This window comes from Lepidochelys kempii, chromosome 3 (genome assembly GCF_965140265.1).
Source record: "Lepidochelys kempii isolate rLepKem1 chromosome 3, rLepKem1.hap2, whole genome shotgun sequence".
In the NCBI taxonomy this organism is placed as follows: Eukaryota; Metazoa; Chordata; order Testudines; family Cheloniidae; genus Lepidochelys; species Lepidochelys kempii.
The window spans coordinates 59,626,493-59,649,871 of record NC_133258.1 but is presented as its reverse complement, the minus strand read 5'-3'; the positions used below and the strand labels follow the sequence as shown (position 1 = coordinate 59,649,871).

The 23,379-nt window shown below is 37.5% G+C and overlaps 1 protein-coding gene across 12 annotated transcripts in view; it reads right to left on the bottom strand.

Annotated features, from left to right (window-relative positions):
- Nucleotides 1-23,379, bottom strand: part of SENP6 (SUMO specific peptidase 6) — a 158,857-nt gene that overhangs the window by 109,337 nt on the left and 26,141 nt on the right. For 9 of the 12 annotated variants that reach the window (XM_073336489.1, XM_073336496.1, XM_073336486.1 and 6 more), the window contains exons 3-5: nt 17,179-17,242; nt 15,745-15,887; nt 1,969-2,070 (exon numbers count right to left, since the gene is read on the bottom strand). In XM_073336489.1, coding sequence (XP_073192590.1) covers nt 1,969-2,070; nt 15,745-15,887; nt 17,179-17,242 — 309 coding nt within the window. The remainder of the gene's footprint in view (nt 1-1,968; nt 2,071-15,744; nt 15,888-17,178; nt 17,243-23,379) is intronic. The other 3 variants (XM_073336493.1, XM_073336494.1, XM_073336495.1) reach the window with 1 other exon arrangement.

Here is a 23,379-nt window from a genome sequence, read left to right as displayed (position 1 = left end):
AATTTAAAACAAATTATACAAACAGTAATATCACCAGTGGAAGACCTCATAAAAGCAATTCCCCACTATTTAATTTTCTGAAGTACTTACAGAATCTAGAGATGGACTAGATAACCTAATAGGTTTCTCCCATCTCCTGGCCAACACAGGGTTGTTCCCTATTGTACATTTACTATAGTTGGTTGTTTTGGTCCAACAGAGTTTTAAGTGTCCCAAGCAACAGGATTTCTACCATTTTCCTTAGACTATGCCAGTCAAACATATCTCATTAACAAGCTTACCCCTAATATTCTATTTAAGTATCTTCCTTTAATTTCATCTCATTACACCTTGCTATACCTCACCATTCCCAGCGTTTACATCTTACACATTTCTACATTATTTCCCACCATTTATTCCCTTAGCCATGATCTATTATTTAGCTCTTTCCATCTTTACTCATAAAGACAAAACTCCTTCAAACACCCTAACTTCTGATGTTTTCTTTGAACATCCTTCAGTTAGTCAATATCTTTTATGGCACTCAGTAGCCCAGACCTGAACATAGTATTCCTGTTGCTTCTGTAGTAGGACCAAATACAGAGGGACTATGAGGCCTATGACATGAGACCTCTGCATATGCAGCCAAAAGTTATATTTTTGTTTTGTGCCTCTATCACTTTGCAAATTCATGCCTCACTTGCTGTCCACTATATCATCTTTTCTATTGCTATCATTTCTTCCCAGATTTCTAACTTCTGGTGAGGGTCCATACAATGTTTTCCCTTTAGAGGTATTATTAGCTTGCATTTTTTCAACTTAAAGCTCATTTAGTTATTTTCTGCTCATGTTTATAATGTAAGTCGTCCTCTTGATCTTCGCTGATGTTTGTAAATCTTCCTAATTTAACATCTACATTTTTCATTAACTTGATTTTTACTAGCTGTCCCAGACCATTAAGATAGCCATTAATATCAGACCTAGCAGATCCTTTGAGATTCCTCAGACACTTCCCTGCAACAAAACGATTTTGGTGGTTAGCATAACTTTAAGAAAAAAAAAAGGAGGAAGAAGGAGAAATAAAAAGACACGGTTAAGCTATTGGTTAGGAAGGTTGTTCTCTTAACAGCTTTCAACCCACGCACAATGGGTGCTACTACAAACAAAAAAACAAACAAACAATGCATGTGTTCAATTCAATATTTGATTTTTAAAGGTCATAATTTTGTAGGAGACTTAACTGCATTTACTTACACTTCCCCTTTTCATCCTTTAAGACCCTACTCCTGCAAACACACACATGCATAACCTTGCTCATGAGCAGTCCCACTGAAGACACGTATTTCTCCAGTTATTTTGATGGCTGTTGTTTTTAAGGTTTATATGTCATAGTGAACTATTAAGTCTGCTGTATTTTTTTAAGCAATGTGACTTATATGACATCTCAGTACATTTGCTAGTGAATCGTTGCCAAGTGGCGGAAGAAACTGGAATTTTTATCAATTCAAGTGTTTGATTACACGAGCGTTTATTAAGTGACGTTCTATTATACATTATTTACAATTGCTTGACGTCTTTTTTATTTTTTAAATAGTTTCACTGTTAACTACTTTCCAGTTGAAAGGTTAGATTCCACAAAATGCTGTCAAATGAACTTTTTTTTTTTTTTTTTTTTTTTTTTAAAGTGAAGGGTTTGTTCACAATGAAGGTTAACAAGGTAAGCTTTTGGAGACCTTCACAATTCAATGAAGGCAGATATTAAAGGATCCAAAAAGTACTATCATGTCACACATCCCTGTTTACTTTAAAAATGTTTTCGGGACTGTGAAGGCTACCATGTACGAATCTCAGCTGTGGGAAAACAAGACAGTATGAAAATTCTTTTAAAAACATAGCACTCTGAACCACTGCCACAAATGAGATGCACGGATGGGAAAGTGTGAGAGGATGACACGAGAATGATATACACGTTGGTTTCTTCAGTCTTACCTTTGGGCTGCTGTTTTTACTACTGGTATCTGTGCATGAGCATGGTGAAAATGTCTACCGTGCACTACGGTTCCTGGACAAGTTATATTCTGGGAATTTTCACTGTAAATATGATAGAAAGTAAGGTAAACAAAAGTTACAAAATTAACAAAACTGCAGAAACAATGAAAAAAGCTAAGAAATGTCATGTAGCTAATCAGTAACTAAAATAATATAATACTTAAATTACATAACTAGACTGGTTTGATAAAGAGGCAGCACAGTCAGAAATGAGGATTCTCAGCCTCTCCCAACTTCCGGGCCCATAAACCACACACAGCTTCTTGTGGTTCACTGCTGTAATCTTTTGCAATGATATTCTATAATCCTTTGCAGTCACAAATGTCTAATTTGAAAATGTTATTAAAAAAAAAATCTAACAAAAAATAGGAAACGTCCAGATTAATGTACACAGAACTGGTTTCAGAGTAACAGCCGTGTTAGTCTGTATTCGCAAAAAGAAAAGGAGTACTTGTGGCACCTTAGAGACTAACCAATTTATTTGAGCATGAGCTTTCGTCTCTCGTTCTAAACCTCGCCGTGCTGAAGTCTACTTCTGTGCCTGTAGGAGCATAAATGTCATATCAAAACAGCCCAGCATCCTATTGCTGACATTGGCCAGTACCAGACTCTTTAAAGGAAGGGACAAAAATCTGCATAATAGACCATTATAGACTATTCTGCCAAAAAGGAACATTTCTTCCTAACCTGAGGCAGCTCGTGGTTGGCTAAGATATACCTTTTATTTCATAATACCTAATGTTGACAAAAGCCTTTATTCAATGCTGATAAGCTCTTGGTCACAAAGTATTTTGTGGCCATGAGTTCCCCAAGTTAATTAGGCATTGTGTTCAAAAGGAATCTTTTTTTTTTTTTTTAAATTTAGCTGCCTTCATTTTCATTCATTCCTTTGATTTTGTTTTTGTGGGGTTTTTTTTGTTTTAAGTCAGCGGTTCTCAAACTGGAGGTCAGTACCCCTCAAGAGGTCACATGGGGGGTCATGAGCTGCAAGCCTCCACCCTAAGCCCCGCTTTGCCTCCAGCATTTATAATGGTGTTAAATATACCAACAAGGGTTTTTAATATATAAGGAGGGTCACACTCAGAGGCTTGCTATGTGAAAGGGGTCACTGTACAAAAGTTTGAGAACCACTGTTAAGTCTTATGTTTCTTCCTACTTGTCTCTTTAAGCAGTCCTAATCTAGTCACTCTCCCCTTTGGAAGTTTTTTTATGACTAATCACCTGCTTATCTCTGGAGCTCTACCACCTTTGATATAATTATTTTAGAGAATTTAGCACAGCATTCATGATATGGGAAAATCATCACGTTTTATAATGGAATAATATTTTCCACTATTTTCTCCCCCCTCTTTATAAATCTTAGCATGATGAGTAATCAATATGCAATGGAAACCAAAAGAGTAGAGGTTTTCATTGAGTTGTCCACAATGATAAACTGCTTTTTTTTCCACAGCGATGAACTTTGATTTAGAATCCAATAATGTGAATGAGTAGTTCAAATTATTCCCTCCCATATACACATGAAGTTCATTGTTGACTAATGCGAGGTAATCAGTCACCACACATCATCAGTATTTACCTAGCTTTGTTCGGTCCTTTTCATATCATAGGATTCTTTTCATATCTTGACTTAAATAGTTTTGTGCAATCCACAAAAGTCTGACCTCACTATTCACTTCCCTTTCCAAATCATTAACATATTGAACACCGATTCGAATATCAATCCTGTGGACACCCCACTGTTACCCTCTGCCATACTTAAAATTGATCAGCTATTTCTACTCTTCATTTTCTGTCTGTTAGCCAGTTTTAATCCCTCAGAGTAGTTTGCCTCTCTCCCAGGCCTGCTTGGTTTTCCTTTTTAGCCTCATGAGGGACTTTGTGAAAGGTTTTTTCAAAGTCCAAATCAATGTCAACTAGGATCCCTTTATCTATTATTTGGTTCACATGCTCAAAGAACGCTCATAGATGCATAATTTTCATGCTGGTTTATACTTATTGTTTTGTTCATCTTAACTGTTTTTTCAGTCAATTTACTAAATACTGCAGGCAGGCTCACTGCTTCGTATTCCTCATCCAAGACCCCATTTATACACCTGATCTTTTGTTTTCTTTTATTAAGGCACCTCCTCTTTTGACATGTCAATCTCTGACAACACTTACCTGAAAAAAAGGAAAATCAGGGATAGCTATTTCCTTCCTGTCTTTTGTGGTAAAGATAGATACAAAGAAATTATGCTGCTTCACTTCAATATTATTACACAAATAAATCACTCCCTGGTAGTGCAATGGAGTCACCCATTCTTTCACATAGGCTTCCATCTTGTGATGCACTTACAGTATGTTATTAGAGTGGATCAGAAAATGTGCCTCTTTCAACAAAATTTTCTTTAAAAAAAACCCTGACAATGTTTTTATAAATTATGCAAAACAATGTTTCAATTTTTATTTCAAGATGAGTTTGATTTATTCTATATTTTACTTTCTAAACAAAACACTTCAACTGAGCCAAACCAGGGTTCTGTGATTGTTATTTTCAGAATTTTGTTTTGCACGAGATTTCAAAATTTTGTTTTGCTCTGCTCCGGAACAGGGAAAAAAAAAAAATCCCGATCCCACACAGCCCTCTATTTTGTTACTTTTTATATTTTTGTCTATTTGCTCTTCAAAACCCTTCTTTTCCCTTAACTTCCATATTACATTTTATTTGCTACAGTACATGGTCCTTTCTATTGACTTCGCTTGGGAAGTATTTCCATTTTATAAAGGGTAACTTTGTGGCTGAAACAACATATCATACCTTGCCATTTAGCCATAATACTGGGGTGGGACAGCATGACAAAATGTATGTGTGTCCACACCTCACATATCACTATCATAATAATCATTATGAAAAGTATGCCTTGTGAGGTACCATTTGAAAACTCATAATTTGCCAGTCATTGTCCTGATAAAATGTGTGTGACAACACTATATGAGAAAAGTTATAAGATTCCACTGTACAGTGTTATTAACACATTCCAAACTGAGGTTGGCAGGACAGGTTTGTCTCGAACAGAGGAATGTGTGTGCTCTGCTTAAGTTGCATTTAAGCAGTGAACAGAGCCATCAAGCAGGAAGGGAAACAAAGGACGCTCAAGTCAGTGAGGAAAAAGCAGCAGGGACATCCTTCCACATAGATTTGGTCTCCTGAATCTCGGCTGAACATGTTTTTCAATAAGGGGACTGACACTATAAAAAGGAGGAACAAATATAGCTAAGCACACCCTCTCTCTCCCTGCCCACCACATTCATGGCACCAGAAGCAACAAAGGAAGCATTTGTTGAATTCTGGGAGAAGGGATCCTGATCTAAGAAATTTGGTCAGTAATACTGCTGAAAGCATATGGTGAGAAAATTTGTTAAGTTAGGCACCGGTAGTATTTTAACTTCATTTTCTTGTAACCATTTCTGACTTTTATGCCTCATTACTTAAACTCACTTAAAATCTCTTTGTAGTTAATACATTTGTTTTATCTAATCCAATGTGATTAAACTGAAATGTGTGGGAAACTCCATCTGAGGTGGCATGTTATGTGCATATTATTTCTACTGAAGCAATAACAAACTTAATATAAACTTGTATTATATTAAGTCCAGAAGAGGGCTGGGCAGTACAGGACATACATTTCTGGGGAAAAATCTAAGACTGGGAGTCTGTTTAGGTCACTCTGCAGTATCACCAAGGCTGGTAAGAGCTAAAGTGTGGCTGGCTGCAGCGCACGCACGCACACACACAGCCAGTAGTGACTTGCATGCTGGGGGCTGTTTGTGAGCAGTCCAGGCTGATGGCTACAGCAGGAAAGCATTGTAAAGGGCACCTCAGGTTAGAGAGGAAGCTGCTCAGTCTGCATTGTACCCTCATATATTACAGAGATGTGTTCTTTGTTCTGCATTTTTGTTCCGCCTTACTTTTTAGTTCAGCAATATGAATGCGTTCAGGAAGAAATGTGCTACCTTTAAGGAGCTGCTGTATTGTGTGTAAGGATTTTAATTTCACTTTTGATTTCAATGTGTTTTTAACTTAAGGAAAAAAAAAGGGAAAAGGTTAAAGACCTTCCTAATGTTCAGTACAGTGCTAGTGACTGGCACAATTACTCCCTCAAGTATATTGAATTTAGTTGTACTATGTTCATTATTAATTAGTGGCTCAGTTTGTTACAACCAAGCCCAGTACCCAGCCGTAATCACTAGTCTGTTGCAAGTGGACCCAGCCGCCAAATTCAAGTTGGTTGGGTCTGGGTAGAATCTAATCACTATTTCTAGCTTTGGTCTATACAGCATATGCCCAGTCTCAGAACTCTTGTCAGAGGGCGGTCCATGGGCCATAGAGCACTGCCACGCAGCCACTCTAAATCCCACAAATCACTGCTTAAAACCTGTGAGCTTCCTCAGCTGCTTACACGCAGTCCTTCGAGCTCCACCTCAGATGCGGACACTCCGGGCTTCTAATTTAACACCTTTGAACATAAGAACAGCCACACTGGGTCAGACCAAAGCTCCATCTAGCCCAGTGTCCGGTCTTCCGACAGTGGCAAATGCCAGGTGCCCCAGAGGGAATGAACGGAACAGGTAATCATCAAGTGATCCATTCCCACTCCTAGCTTCTGGCAAACAGAGGCTAGGAACACCATCCCTGTCAATCCTGGCTAATAGCCATCACTGGACCTATCCTCCATGAATATATCAAGTTCTTTTTTGAACTCTGTTATAGTCTTGGCCTTCACAACATCCTCTGGCAAAGAGGGTTCCACAGGCTGACTGTGCGTTGTGTGAAGAAATACTTCCTTTTGTTTTAAACCTCCTATTACTTTCATTTGGTGACCCCTAGTTCTTGTTATGAGGAGGAGTAAACAACACTTCCCTATTTACTTTCTCCACAACAGTCATGATTTTATAGACCTCCATCGTAGCCCCCACCCGTAGTGGTCTCTTTTCCAAGCTGAAAAAGTCCCAGTCTTCTTAATCTCTTCTCATATGGAAGCTGTTCTGTACCTCTAATCATTTTTGTTACCCTTTTCTGAACCTTTTCCAGTTCCACTATATCTTTTTTGAAATGGGGCGACCACATCTGCACACAGTATTCAAGATGTGGGCATACCATTGATTTATATAGAGGCAATATGATATTTTCTGTCTTATTATCTATCCCTTTCTTAATGATTCGCAACATTCTGTTCACTTTTTTGACTGTAGCTGCACATTGAGTAGGTGTTTTCAGAGAACTATCCACAATGACTCCAAGATCCCTTTCTTGAGTAGTAACAGCTAATTTAGACCCCATTCATTTTATATGTATAGTTGGAATTATGTTTTCCAATGTGCATTACTTTGCATTTATCAATATTGAATTTCATCTGCCATTTTGTTGCCCAGTCACCCAAGTTTTGAGAGATCCTTTTGTAGCTCTTCGCAGTCTGCCTGGGACTTAATTATCTTGACTAGATAACATGGGGACAACATGGCAGAAAACAAGAACAGAGTTAACAATGGAACTTCTTAACCAGAGAAGCTTTACTCAAAGCACTCTAGAGAGTTAAAGACCTTTGAAAATAACTGAAGTCCTGAGATACACCCTCCCTTGGACTAATCTTACCCTTTCTGTGAGTCTGAGGTTCATAAGCACTTCAGGAAAGCAGAGTCTCTCCTGCCTTCTTTCTTCTGCAAGTCCTCCTCATATTTGGTGATGGTTACTCCTAATCTCCACCCCCTCCTACACAAAGAAGAACCCTACTCTTAAACAGGGTCTCCCCTCTATGACATACACAAAACTGAGAAGCTCCAGCCACACCTCTCTCTTGCCTGCATGACGGCAGGCCCTTGAGTAGAAAAGCCATTGTTACACGAAGCTGGGCCAACAGCTGAGAGCCAATCAAAGTCAATAGCTCTTGGTCTCAAACACCTTTCCTAAGCAAGACAACTATCTGAATGCAGTATAATAGGTTATCCCTGGTGGCAGGGGGCAGATGTGCTCACACCACTGAATGTGCACATACCACTGACTACACAGACTTCTTGCTTTCAGTTCCTGTGCCTCATGCTACAATGGCTCCTGGCTACCAAAAGAAGCAACTGCAGGAAAACACCTGCTCAGCATCCACAGCCCTGGGCTTGAGCATGCTCAGTGCAAATGGAATCTTCAGACAATTTAACTGCCAAACTAACAAGTCTCTATTAAGCATATGCGAACTGCAGTTTTTGGGAGGCTTTTAACTTGGCCAATTTGGACAGGGGGTGACAAAAGGCACATGACTGACAGCAGGATGACAGCCCTGCCAAATTTCAAGATCATATTTCAAAGTACGGAGATGATAAAACTTCCTAATGAAATGGACATAGGCACTTAATGTGGGCAAAATAATATATTTCTCCCCAACTTTGTTCTTAGAAACGGCTGAATTTTGCTGAAACATTAAAAAAAAAAAAAAGCAGCTCAAGGCACACATCCGGCATGGGAAATTACAGTCCGAATAGTTGTTATAAACAACAAATGAAACAGGGTCTTGCAACGGAAGGTGTTTGGCAACCTGAATTATATGTTGCTACCAGCTCTACCTATAATCAGGTCAGAAGTGACTACAGGGCTCTGGGAGTAAGGGTGAAAGAGTTGGGGGCACAGGTGGTGTTCTCTTTGATCCTTCTGGTAAAGGGTAAGGGGTGGGGCCCAGGCAGACACAGATGCAGCCAGGCATTCACCTCCAGGATGCGAAGATGCTGTTCCAGCAAGAAGGCCTGCTAAGCAGAGATGGGGTCCGCCTACTGAGGAAGGGGAAAGAGCATATTTGGATACAGACTGGCTAACCTAATGAGGAAGGCTTTAAACTAGGGGGCAGGTGACCAAAGCCCACAGGTAAGTCAAAAACATGGAGACCTGGGAGAAGGGTTTAGAATTTTTTTGGGGGGGTGGGGGGGGAGGAGAGCATGGGCTGTTATAGTAGGGATAAAGAAGAGACGAGACAGAACTGGAAGAGGGGAATCAAATCAGTATCTTAGATGTCTGTATACTAACACGAGAAGTATGAGGAATAAACAGGAAGAATTCAAAATGCTAGTAAATAAACACAACTATGACATAGTTGGCATCACAGGGAACAGCTTCCTCAGGAAGGACAGGCAAGGAAACAAGGGACGAGGTGTTGCCTTATATATTAAAAACGTATATGCTTGGACTGAGGTTGGGATGGAAATAGGAGACAGACTTCTTGAATGTCTCCAGGTAAGGATAAAAAGGAGTAAAAAACAAGGGTGATGTCATGGTAGGGGTCTACTACAGACTACCTAACCAGGCAGAAGAGGTGGATGCGGCTTTTTTTAAACAACTAGCCATCATCCAAAGCACAGGACTTGGTGGTGATGGGGGACTTCAACTACTCAGATACCTGTTTGGAAAAATAACAGTAAGGCACAGATTATCTAACAAGTTCCTGGAATGTACTGAAGACAATTTTTTAATTCATAAGGTGGAGAAAGCTACTTGGAGAGAGGCTGTTCTAGATTTGATTTTGACAAATAGGGAGGAACTGTTTGAGAATATGAAAGTGAAAGGCAGCTTGGGTGAAGGTGATCATGAAATGGTAGAGTTCATGATTCTAAGGATTGGTAGGAGGAAGAACAGCAAAATAAAGACAATGGATTTCAAGAAGGCACACTTTAGAAAACTCAGGGAGTTGGTAGATCAGATCCCATGGGAAGCAAGTTTAAGGGGAAAAACAATTGAAGACAGTTAGCAGTTCTTCAAAGAGAGACATTATTAAGGGCACAAGAGCAAACTATCCCACTGTGTAGGAAAGATAGGAAGTATGGCAAGAGACCACCCTGGCTTAACCAGGAGATCTTCAGTGATCTAAAAATAATAATAAAAAAAATAAATAAAAGGAGTCCTACAAAAAGTGGTAACTAGGTCAAATTACAAAGGATGAATATAAACAAATAACACAAGTATGTAGGGACAAAATTAGAAAGGCTAAGGCACAAAATGAGATCAAACTAGCTAGAGACATAAAAGGAACAAATATTCCACAAATATATTACAAGCAAGACCAGACCAAAGAGAGGGTAGACCCGTTACTCAGCGGGGGGGGCCAAAAAAGTGGAAATGGCAGAGGTGCTTAATGACTTCTTTGTTTCAGTTTTCCCCAAGAAGGTTGGTGGTGACTGGACATCTAACATAGTGAATGTCAGTGAAAATGAGGTTGGATCAAAATAGGAAAAGAACAAGTTAAAAATTACTTAGACAAGTTAGATGTCTTCAAGTCACCAGGGCCTGGTGAAATGCGTCCTAGAATACTCAAGGAGCTGACTGAGGAGATATCTGAGCCATTAGCGATCTTTGAAAAGTCATGGAAGACCGGAGAGATTCCAGACAACTGGAAAAGGGCAAATATAGTGCCAATCTGTAAGAAGTTAAATAAGGACAACCCGGAGAATTACAGACCAGTCAGCTTAACTTCTGTACCCAGAAAGATAACAGAGCAAATAATTAAGCAATCAATTTGCAAACAGCAAGAAGATAATAAGGTGGTAAGTAAGAGTTAGCATGGATTTGTCAAGAACAAAGTGTGTCAAACCAACCTGATGACATGTTACCCTGTCAAAGAAAGCTTTGTGGCTGGGGGGGGAAAGCAGTAGATGTGGTATATCTTGACCTTAGTAAAGCTTTTAATACCGTCTCACATGACTGTCTCATAAACAAAACTGGGGAAATGCAACCTAGATGGAGCTACAACCATGGTGGGTGCAAAACTGGTTGGAAAACCGTTCCCAGAGAGTAGTTATCAGTGGTTCACAGTCATGCTGGAAGGGCATAACTAGTGGGGTCCCACAGGGATCAGTTCTGGGTCAGTTTCTGTTCAATATCTTCATCAATGATTTAGATAATGGTATAGAGAGTAAACTTATAAAGTTTGTGGACGATACCAAGCTAGGAGCAGTTGCAAGTGCTTTGGAGGACAGGATTAAAATTCAAAATGATCTGGACAAACTAGAGAAATGGTCTGAAGAAAATAGGATGAAATTCAACAAGGACAAATGAAAAGTACTCCATTTAGGAAGAAACAATCATTTGCACACATACAAAATGGAAAATGACTGTCTAGGAAGTAGTACTGCGGAAAGGGGATCTGGGGGGTCATAATGGACCATAAGCTAAATGAGTCAATAGTGTAATACTGTTGCAAAAAAAACAAAAAAAAAAAAAACAAAAAACAAAAAAAAAAAACATCATTCTGGGATTTATTAGCAGGAGTGTTATAAGCAAGAAAAGAGAAGCAATTCTTCCACTCTATTCAGTGCTGATTAAGCCTCAACTGGAGTACTGTATCGTTCTGGGCACCACATTTCAAGAAAGATGTGAACAAACTGGGGAAAGTCCAGAGAAGAGCAACAAAAATTATTAAAGGTGTAGAAAACATGATCTGTAAGGGAAGATTGAAAAAATTGGCTTTGTTTAGTCTGGAAAAAAGAGAAGACTAATGGGGGACATAACAGTTTTCAAGTACATAAAAAGTTGTTACAAGGAAGAGGGAAAAAAAATTATTGTTCTCAACCTCTGAGGATAGGACAAGAAGGAATGGGCTTAAAATGCAGCAAGGGCGATTTAAGTTGGACTTTAGGAAAAACTTCCTGCTAGGGTAGTTAAGCATTGGAATAAATTGCCTAGGGAGGTTGTGGAATCTCCATCACTGGAGATTTTTAGGAGCAGGTTAGAGAAACACCTGTCAGGGATGGTCTAGATCAGTGGTTCTCAAACTTTTGTACTGGTGACCCCTTTCACATAGCAAGCCTCTGAGTGTGACCCTCCCCTCCCCCCCCCAAATTAAAAACACTTGTTCATATATTTAACACCATTATAAATGCTGGAAGCAAAGAGGGTTTGGGGTGGAGGCTAACAGCTCACAACCCCCCATGTAATAACCTCACAACCCCCAGAGCGGTCCCGACCCCCAGTTTGAGAACCCCTGGTCTAGATAATACTTAGTCCATGAGTGCAGGGGACTGGACAAGATGACCTCTCAAAGTCCCTTCCAGTCCTATAGTTCTATAATGCATGCGTATTACTGTAACCATAACAGCTAGACACCCCCCCACACACCTTTTTTTTTTTTTCTTTTTAAATTAAAGCTGAGACCATGTATCAGTGCTCACCCAACCTGCACAATCCTCCTCACTGCCAGGCATTCACCCACGTTAGGAAAAACACTGATTTACAATACTGCTACATTAATTTAAATGCTTTTCATCAGACGATCTAAAAACATATCTTATATAGGTGGGTTATATAATCCTCATTTTACAAATGGGGGGTGGGGAGGAAGAGGAGAGGAATTGAAGCACAGTGACTTCCCAAGGTCTCAGACTATCACTGAGGAATTCAGGAATTTCATAAATCTCATCTGCTCACAGCTAATTCTGTGATTTAATTGTATGACTAAACTTTTCAGTCTGCTGAGAATTAGATGTCCAAAACTCAAGAGAATTACTACTGAGTACCCTTCATATTGTACATCAGTGGGCACATTAATGTTCACAATAAACAAACTGGTCCCAATTATGTAAATCTACAGAACAAAATATACAAAAACAGGAAAAATATATTTTTGGCCTTTCTTGTGATGCATGTAATATATAAAAGTTAGGAGATGCTGCACTTCAGTATTAAACGAAGATAACTGCTTGTAGGATAATCACATTCCTGACCAGATTAAATGACCGAAGTCAGAAAAGCAGTTAGCGGTAAGAGATACCAGTAATAGTTTCAACACCATCAAAAATGTTCATTGCAGCCAAGGTGGTGTTTTTCATTCATGCCTTCGTTCGTGATTTTAACAGTGTTTTGCGTTTATACTTTATTTTCCTAAAGAAAGGTTGATTCTCATTGGTCGATAACCATTAAAACAAATTTAGCTGCAACTAAATATAGCTTTACGCTAAATTTGGTGCCTCTTTTTGTTAACCAAGAAGATATAGTGTATCTATGCACATTTATTGAACAACTATATAGCTTACCTTCAGTTTCTTAATTTTTTTTTTTATTATGTTAGAAAATGGTGAATGATGCATTTCTCATTTACTGGATGATTAAATTTTTACTTGCAGTTTTTATCCAGCCCTTTTTGGATGTAAATTCAAATTTAATTACTAGAGTGCAAAACAGCACTAATTTTTTTAAGCTAATTAAACTACCTTAAATGTGCTATATCTATAAGACGGAAAAGTTTATCAAAATGAATTTTCCAATTAAAACTAACATTTCTTAAAACAAAGGAGTGGTATCTCTAGTTAGTGAGCTGAGCTGACTGTTTCTGGTCACCACATGCTGTAAGATCTTACAGCTAGTAGATCTCATCCTCTCATAGATTGGAAGAAGAAAGCTTGCTTTCCTTCTTTTTCAACTCCCCATTTGTTTCTTAACTAATGGACTCATCATTCAAATGAACTAATGGAATAAACTGAAAAGAAGAAACTATTTCTCTGCACCTGCAAAAGAAATCTACTGTCAGTCTTCATGGAGTTCAGAGAAGTTTTAGATATGGGAGATTTAATTAAATCTCCGTGTAGCAATAAACTTTTGCATTGTAAATTATAGCTATTTAAAGCTTATTCCAAACAAATAACTTTACTTTATAGTTCTTTATATACAACTGTTAGAGTGAAATACCCTTTATAGGCAAATCTGAGTCACTTAATTTATTGTACTACAGAAAAATTACACCAAAAATGAACATTTAGTGCAGAATCTCACTAAATAATTGGAACACCCATTGCAAGGTACTTGCTACTTGGCAAAATTAAATAAGCAAAAGAAAACAAATGCAGGAAAAAATATACTTTGTTTATCTGATGGATGTAGGTTTTTATATGTCCTTCACCAGAGTAGCATTTCAGCATCTCCCCAGTAATTAAAATTAAAAATTAAAATAAAATCAACTCCTCTTCCATTGCTTGTAGAATTTAGAAGAGATGAGTTTGACCCATGCGCATTACACGCTTGCATGCTATTGGAGAAATGCTAAATCAAAGCAGTCGAGTTTGCATATAGTTCTTCTGTCAGGTGAAGTTAGTTTCACATAGGTTTTCAAATTTGGGGGGCAGACTGCTCATGGGTGTTTCGCTATGGACCAGTGTAACAGCTTCTTCCTATCTGGGGCCAAGGAGGTTTCTCATTTCAGCCTGAAGTTCTTGTATTCCTTATATTTATATTCGGTCCAAGGACTCAGATCAGACTACATGTAGCTGGAAATTGTATGGTTAGGAACAGAATGGTTTGACCATTTACAGATTTGTTTTCTCCATATCAAGAGTCTTTAGTGTACAGAGTAGTGGGAGGAAACGAGGCGAGATAGCACTGGATGTAAGGTCATTCCATGTTTCTATGATGCACACTAGCTGAAGTGACTCTCCATGACAAGATAGTCACTGGAACTGTCATATTCACTAATAAGAGACAAATAGCAGTGTAGCAATGTTGGTCCCATGATAGCAGTGAGAGAGGGTAGGTGAGGTAACATCTTTTATTGGACTAAAATTCTATTTACAGAAGGGACTAGCTTTTGAAAGATAAAAGATAGAGAGGGAGGCGGGGTAGTACCTTTTATTGGACCAACTTCCATTGGCAGAAGGGTTAAGCTTTTGAACTCCACAAAGCCCTGTTAGGTCTCTGTGGAGCTCAAAAGCTAGTCCCTTCTGTAAACAGAATTGTAGTCCAATAAAAGATATTACCTCACCTACCCTCTCTCACTCATATCGTGGGACCAACATGGCTACACTACCACTTACTAACCAATAACTTACTGCTTATCAACACAAGGCTGAGGTTCAGGTTATGCTTTGTTTGACTTTATATAGGATGGCTACTTATTGACTGGATGTAGTGGTCTTGTGATCTTTTCTCTGCACAGGGGGTGGATGGGAACTGACTGCACTGGAAACAATTTAACTATATTATGAACTTCCTGTGGCTGGTGTTTCATATAGCTATTGCTTTCAGTTACAACTTGAATAGGAGTAGAGTAGGAGGATTGTCAGTTTTGAATACCAGCAGTGGTGGTGAGCAGCTGGAACACCAGATAGAAAGATATCAGCATTTGTGCTCAATTCTTTTGAGACCAGAGCTCAGGCTGAATCTGAGAGTGAGTAGAGTTGATGAAGACTTGCTCTGAAGTAGTGCAAAGTGGTTCTTGTGTGATATAATGTCCTATAGGAGGGAAAATGAAGGAACATCGCAGCTAGTGCTGGAGATGGCCTGGAAGAGGCAGAAGCCTATGACCAAGAGAGAGTACATTACACTCTGTACCTCAGGGTGATGAATGGGAGACTGGGTGATGGTAGAAGCAGTCTTGAATGGTACTTAGTCCAGATACAAGTGAATATCCAGGGTCAGTTACTTTTGTGCAGAAAGCCTTCAGCATTTACTAGTAAGTGGTATGTAACACATTTTGTAAGAGTAATGGAATTTTAAAAGATCTTAAATTTTGCTGAAAAGGAGAGACCACTTTTATTTGTAACTTGCCAACTGTACAGATTAGCAAAGTGCAAACTGAGAGTCTTTGCTGTAGTTTCCTTAATGTCACACCGGTCAGTAAAAAAAAAAAAAGTATCTAAAATGATATTCATATATCATGTTTAAATAAAACTGATGGTTAACTAAACAATTACTTAGTAAACTTGGAAACTCTGTACCTCAGTTTCTTGCTATTTGCCAGCATGTTGAGTCCAATTGAGTTCCCTTTCAAAACTCTATAACTTCCAGTTTTGCCTCGCCTTGCATACGTTTTTATGTACTCGCCACTGGTGCCAACGGTTCCTGGTCGACAGCGTAGTGACTGTAATGAGACAATTAGCAAAATGTTTGGTTGATGAGAGTATACAACTATTAAGTTGTGAAATACTTATATGAATACTCACTGGAATCCATATTTACGTTGCCTTTGTACTAGATGTTAAAGATCTTAATGTTCTATCTAAAAACCTAGTCAAAAGCCGTTTCCTATATAAATCCTGTCCCTTGGTCTTCAAACAGTTTTCCCCAAGATCTCATAACTCAAACTAAAATTATGTTTCATATAATATTCTGTTCAGAACTCTGTCTAAAGTTTTGTCCTGGATAGCATAATTCCAGGAACTACAAAAAATGAAAAGAGAACATGCCATTTATACAGAGAAAATTTTACAATGTCCTTAAACCTAGAAAAAGGTAAATAAATAGGAAATAAAACTATTCTGCATTGCCAAGATGATGTCTTTCTGAGATAATATCAGCATTTCAACTATATTTTGTCAGATTCCAGATAGCATTTTACTTGCTCAGACTTTTTGAGCTTTGGAAAATATCTTAATAGAGGACTATTCCCTTTTGATTACTGTTAAATTTATTAAGCCTGTATTAATATAAACTTGTCAATTTAAAAATATAATGGATGGCTGCTCTTTATTGCTAGTTAAATAGTACTGCTATAGCCATATCCAGCCTATTCCTCATTATCTATGGAGTCATCACCTGTAGCCATTTGCTTAATCGTTCATTTGGTCTGTTTCATTGGGTTGCATCTCTTGCGTGATTTGTTAGGGAGAAAGGCAGCCTTTCTTTCCTACACATACCCACTACTCAAAACACTGAAATTTTCAAGCTTTATGAAACTTCTTTCCAACAAAATACTTTAGCACCTGCCATCAAAATCGCAAAAGAACACAACCACCCTTCACTGCTTCCCCCGCCTTCCCTTTGGCAGATACACACATACTCAAAACCAGGAAATACATCAGCATATGTGGTCAAGAAAGATTAGGAAGTAAATTTAGTCTTTCCGCAAAGGAAAAATAATTTAGTTTTAGACTGGTAGTTGTCTAGAGATAAACGTAACCATAAATGCTGATAGTTTCAGAGTTCAGAAGAAAAGAAAATATAGTACTGTACAGCAAGCAAGCCCCCTGGAATTCAGAATGAGAAACATACTAAAGGAATGCAACTCAAGATATTTTTGCAGTGTGCATCATAGAAAAGCAACACATTCACCCATTTTTCAAATTTTTTTTAATTCAGTGGGATTACTATACTACTTTGTTTAAAACTAAATTTAACAGGTGTTTTAATGACTGAATATATAAAATACTTGCCTTCTTTTCTTCACTGGGACTGAAGGACCCATCACTCTCATCTATGCTGAGCAGTTTTGCCTCACTAAACAGTTGGGGAGAAAAGTATGGGTATACTGTAATACAGCAAAATGGCAGCAAAATAGTCATAAAACCATACTATAACTCAAAGCCAGTATACACAGATTAAAAAATATATATATTTTTTGTATTTTTAAACAAACAGACCTCCCCAAAAAAACAAACATTACAGTGGGCAGTATAATAAGCAAGCAATATTAATGTTAATCTCCAAACAAATCTAACGTAAGTGAATGCACAAAGAAAACTACGAACAGGAAATGAGAATAAAATAAAGTTACCAGCAATTTGAAATATTGTACTGTTAACAAAACTTAAATATTTAAAAGGGGCCAACCTAATGCCCATGGGGTTACATAAATGGTTATGCTATGCAGAAACCTTTAGTATACGAGATGTTTACATAAAAGGGAAAGTTATACGAACTTTTGGCTCTCCCAGCATTTGTGAAGTTACCATTCACACAAAATGGACACCCAGACACAATAAAGTCCTAAAATTTATCCTGTAAGCAGAAGGTTAATTTGTCCATGGGCAAAAAGAGTATGATTCAATTACTGTCAAACTCACTATGCAAGCTTCACTTCAGGATGCGAGTTTACATGATAAAAATGTTAAGGTATTTAAACTTCCACCAAAACAGACCAGTCTACCTTTGAGAGATATTCATTTTAATAGTAGTTCAGTCGCACAAATTAGGATATGGCTCTGGAGAACTCTTAAGTCTGGATTCTCCAGATGAAAAGGGTACAGAAACCCGTACCTATATGCCAGTGATAGCACAATGAAATAGTAGTATGAATGTAGAGAAATGGGAGTTGGGGAAAAACAGGTATGAAGTTCATAGGATACTGATCTTCTAACACGGGTTACCATATTTGAACTTTCAAAAAAGAGGACACTTCACAGGGGAGGTGTAGTATTAGCTCGTGCCACTGCCCCCGGACCTGCCACAACTCCACCCTCCTCCCCCTCCCTCCCAGCTGTGCGAAACAACTGTTTCACAGAGCAAGTGCTGGGAGCTAGCGGGGGAAAAGTGGGCACTCGCTCGAGCGACCAACATTCACTCTCTTTCTTAAATGATCAACTCTTCTTTGGGGAAAAATAATAATGGCAAAATCCCGGACGTTTTTAGATATTTAAAAAATTCCTCCCCGACGGCGATTTAAGAACCAAAAAGCCAGACATGTCTGGGAAAATACAGACATATGGTAACCCTATCTCAGGCCTTTCTGCTGCATCTCTGTAATTAGATAAAAAGACCTTAGGGAGATTACAGCACAATTTCAAAATATGCCACTGAAGGTTTTCCTTCAAGTTACAATTCTTCCTAGGTAGGATGAAGAACAAAGGAGGACTCCATTATCTATGCAAATAAAGTTCTAGAAGCAAGAATGTACATATAGTTAGGTTTGGTATGGGTATGAATTGTGCAAACTTTTTCTCCATATTAAAAGCAAGCTGGTTAGTCATCAATGTTATTGTATTCTAGCTTCAATTATGGAATCAGAACTTTTCTAGAGATATCATGGCAAAAAAAAAAGTTAAGAAAAACTAATTTTCAATTACACAGTCACAACAAGGGAAGAAAGGGGTTTAATATTTTCGATGGAATCTTTGTGGATTGGAAAACCTTCACATACTACATTTTTATTTGCTTTTCAAGGATGGGAATTCACTCCCTCAAAAAAGAGTTCTGTTGCACTTCCCTAGATCTCTAATAAGAGAGAGATAGTACAGTTCATGAAAATGTGCAAGAGTGGCTACAAACTGGACCTTGGTTGTTGAAAGACCAAAACCTATAGAAGAAATAAATGCAATATAGTCTAGTGAACACGCAACTGGACTGAGATTCAGAAGACAGATTTTTATATCTAGCTCTCTCATTGGTCGGCTGTGTAACCCTAAACAAGTAATTTTGCCTCTCATTTCCCTTCCTACCATTGGCTGATCTTTTCTTTTTAGACTTCAAGCTCTTCAGTATAGGAATTGTCTTACTGCTTGCACAGCGTCTATCACAAGGCGGCCCCTAGATATTACTGTATCAACAGAACACATCAGCAGAAGAGTAAGAGCAAAAAACAGGGAGGACTATAACGAACAAACCCCTGAATCAACAAAAAGTCTCAAAAGGATAAATTAAACTGAATAGGAATAGATCTTCTGATGCTCATAATTTTTGAGGAATAAAAGTAATGACTTGGACCAGAAAAATGTATTGTGATTGGATGATCTTAAAGAACACATTTGTTTTAAGTCTGTTCAAAAGATTACAAAGTACATATGCCTTAAGTAAATTAGAATGCAATGTTAAAAAAAAAAAAAAAATTAGCGTCCAGAGGTTTACATGCTCCATAAATACTAAATGCCTATATAATGTAATTAAAAGATACAGTTTTTTTTCTATTTTTATTGACTGCATCACACTACCTGCATACAGGATTTTTTTTTCCCTTTTTTTTTTTTTTTTTTTTTTTTTTTTTAAAAGGAGAGACACACAGAATGTCAGAGGAATATGGTTGTTGTGGGGCTTTTTAACTCCACCAACATTTTTGAAACGAAGTAGGTATTCTCTTTTCAAAAGAAATTAAATTTCTACTAATTAAACCAAATTAGGATATTTTCTTGGTAGGGCTAATATTCAGTAGCTACTTAAAAATTGAAGAAACACAAATAAACTCAAATTATATCCATTACCAAACAATTTTTTTTTAAACAAAATAGTTTAGAATACTAGACTTCTTGCAAAGAAGAGATCTTAATTGTGTATTAAATCCTAGAGACTGAAGAGAAATACAAATTCCATTATCCTCATAATTTGTTTATAAACAATGAGATTTAGAGAAAAAGTTGAAAAGCCATAATCCAAATAAAAAAGTGCTCAATTTTACCATCATCCAGAAACTTTACACAAAGATAGTGTTAATGATTAGCATTAAGCCTATCCTCCTAAAAACTGCAAGCTGTCATACATAATATTATGTGTCCAGATCGCTCTTCAACCAAACTGAATTTTAATCTTGCTGGAAATCATTTTGCAGAAAACTAAGAGGTTATTATTGACTATTAATAGATCCAGAGAAGAATCATTTCATAAGATATTTCAAATATGTTGATAAACACCATATAAAGATGCCCTCTCTAGAATTCAAGTGAAACATTGATGATAGCTCTATAAATAATCAATCTTTGGTTGAAAAAAGTGACATTACTAATTCATCACAAAATTCTGAACATTAAAAACCAGAATCTTGTCGTAAAGTGACTGCTTTGAACAAGATTTTCAACCAATTTAAGGGGAATGCTAAACATTTTACTAACAGGTAATACACAAAGAACCATCAGGTATATGAAATAAATTATAGTGTGAGGAAGCGAATAAAAAGAATAATCTATTGATTAGAAAACTAAAAGGAATGCCATCTGACTATATTATCCATCCAGTCTGGAATAGAGGGAAGCAAATAATTATCTATCCCAAAATTTACAGAGGGGGCTTTAAAACCTCTTATAAAAGATCTTTAGAGAATAATAAAATAGATATTAGAAAAAGTAGTAAGTTATATGAAAAAAGGAAACCCTCTGATTTCAATTTTTTTTTTTTTTTTGGAGATATTTGAGCAGAGAGGAACCAGTCTTCACCATAAAAAGTATGAAAATCAGCAGAACCTTGGGCTGATAAATTATAAATATGTAAAGACAGATTGGTAGGCCTCTCACAGACGTGTTTAATATGCTATTAAAAGGGGCATAGATACCAGCTTCTTTTCAAGAGTTTGCAGTAACTTATTTCTAAATCTGGAAAGGACCTTAGCACATGCTCATTACATTTCTTTATTAAACTAACACATAAAGAATGTGGTCAAGGCATGCCTGATCAACATCAAAATATTGCCCGGCTACAAGAGAAACTAAGATCGATTTATATATAGTGGTTAAAGAATGTTATACTCAACCCTGTTCAAGAACCCCCCTCTCAACTTCTCTTATTAGTGTGGAGGAAAAGGCATTTGATAGGGTAAGGTGACATTAAAAACCAACAGTCAATGCCCTGGACACAGACCTGCAGTTTATTCAATGGATAGAAACCATCACATTTCCATCCCCAGGCAACAACTGATATACTGTAAATGGATACAGTTCTAATACCGTTTCTCTCTACCAAGGACACAAGGCAAACGATGCTATCACCACTTATTTTCCAGATCAATGAAATCACATATATATATGCGCAACAAGAAGAAAAAGTACTAGAGAACAAAATGCAAATTCTGAGCTCAAGATTAGGGAGGTTAAAATATGGGATGGAGGAAGAAAGTGGGTCAAAGATTCTTAGTATTTTTTTATTTTTCTTCACACAAAAAAATAAATACAGAAATTAAAAACAAGCTTAACAACCTTCAACTACTTTTGTATCTACATTTGAAGAATTATGTTCTATGTAGCTTGGGGTTCTATCAGCAGCTACATATGTAAGATGCACATAAAACAAACTCCTAACTATGGGGAAAGCAGAAATAGAAAGATGGTTTCTATCAAAGAATTTTTAAACACAGTGGACCCTGTATAGAGCTACTCCTTTATAAAAGTAGATTATATACAAAAAAAGGAAGAGGAATACTCAACAGCTTCTATATGTTATAGAAAAGAGAAGAAAACTAGGTAGTTATGAATCAGTGGTATCAAACCTGTAAAAATTCATAAACAAAAAATCTCCAAAGGTGTGAGATATCCAGCCAACAGCAGTGTAAGTATTGTACGTGAAAATATAAGACTACACATACAATACTTATACTGCTGTCTGTTGGACCTATTTTGTGGGATTGTACAACCATTCAGAAACACTGGTTTAAAATTAGAGAACAGATTCACTATGAAAACATGTGCTACCCATTGACTCGTCAGAGATTTTAATGGGACTACCACTAAATACAAGTCTCATTCTATGCTGAGAAGTCATCTTTTGAAGGCAGCAAGAGGCTACTAGGAAATTATTGAAAGAAAAAAAAAAACCCACATCTCCTGATGTATTGTCTTCATTTTCCAAGAGGAGTAAAAAGCAAAACTAAAACTGCCAGCATACAAAAAAAATTTAAAAAACCACCACCAAACAATACTTCACACTAAAATTAAACTATTAAAACTGGCAATTAAAAAAAGTGTTAAATAGCACAGTAAGGAAATTAATTAAGAATGCACTATTTTGTAAGCACGACCTTTTATTGTGGGCTTTTCCAAATTTCTGATAAACCTCCATTTCAACAAGGGGATCTCAGTGCTTGCCATTCGATGAACATACTATTTCTAATAACTTAACATACTACGTGTGTTAAGCATGCATACCATGGGCAGGGGAGAGGAAGAAGGAGGAGGAGGTTGTTTTCTTGTATTTGCTTTCCTCATAGCTTCTTCTGCCTGCTTTGTCCTTTAACAGAATTTTGCCACTGTTGATATAAAAGCCTTCGCTCACACTACTGGAACAGTATTCTTGGGTCTCTCAATCCAAGAGACTCTACATCTATTTTCAGATCTCATTTGAAAATATATCTTTCCCCCCTTTGCTTCACAAATGCTTCTCATTTCTCTTCCTCTGCTTTCTTCACTTTTAAAATTTTCAACTTCTAACTGTTCAACTCTTAAGCATTTTGGAATATTTTTTGCGTTTTAAAACGCAACAGTACAATTAACTGGATTGTGTGTCTGTGGCTTTGTTTCAAAAAAGAAATGTAATCTTTTGATGCTTTTGACAGATCTCTAAGCAGTCTGCTATTGCAACCAAAGATGGCAACAATATGTCTGCCTGCTCCACTACCTTACTCCATACGCTGGGGTTGATGGAAAATAACTATTGCTCCTGAGTCTTGTGATGGGGCAAGGCCAGATGGCTATAGAAAAGTAGTGGGAGATAGATATATTAGCTCCAGGCTAAACAAATCCCTGGTACCAGGTTAAGTGAAATGGAAGCTGCTCCAGGTCAGTTAAGACACCTGGGGCCAATTAAGAACTTTCCAGAAGGAAGGGAGAAAGCTAGGTTGATTGGGACACCTGAAGCCAATCAGGGGCTGGTTGAAACTAGTTAAAAGCCTCCCAGTCAGTCAGGTGAGGGTGCATGTCAGGAGCTGTTGAAGGAAGTTGCGCTGT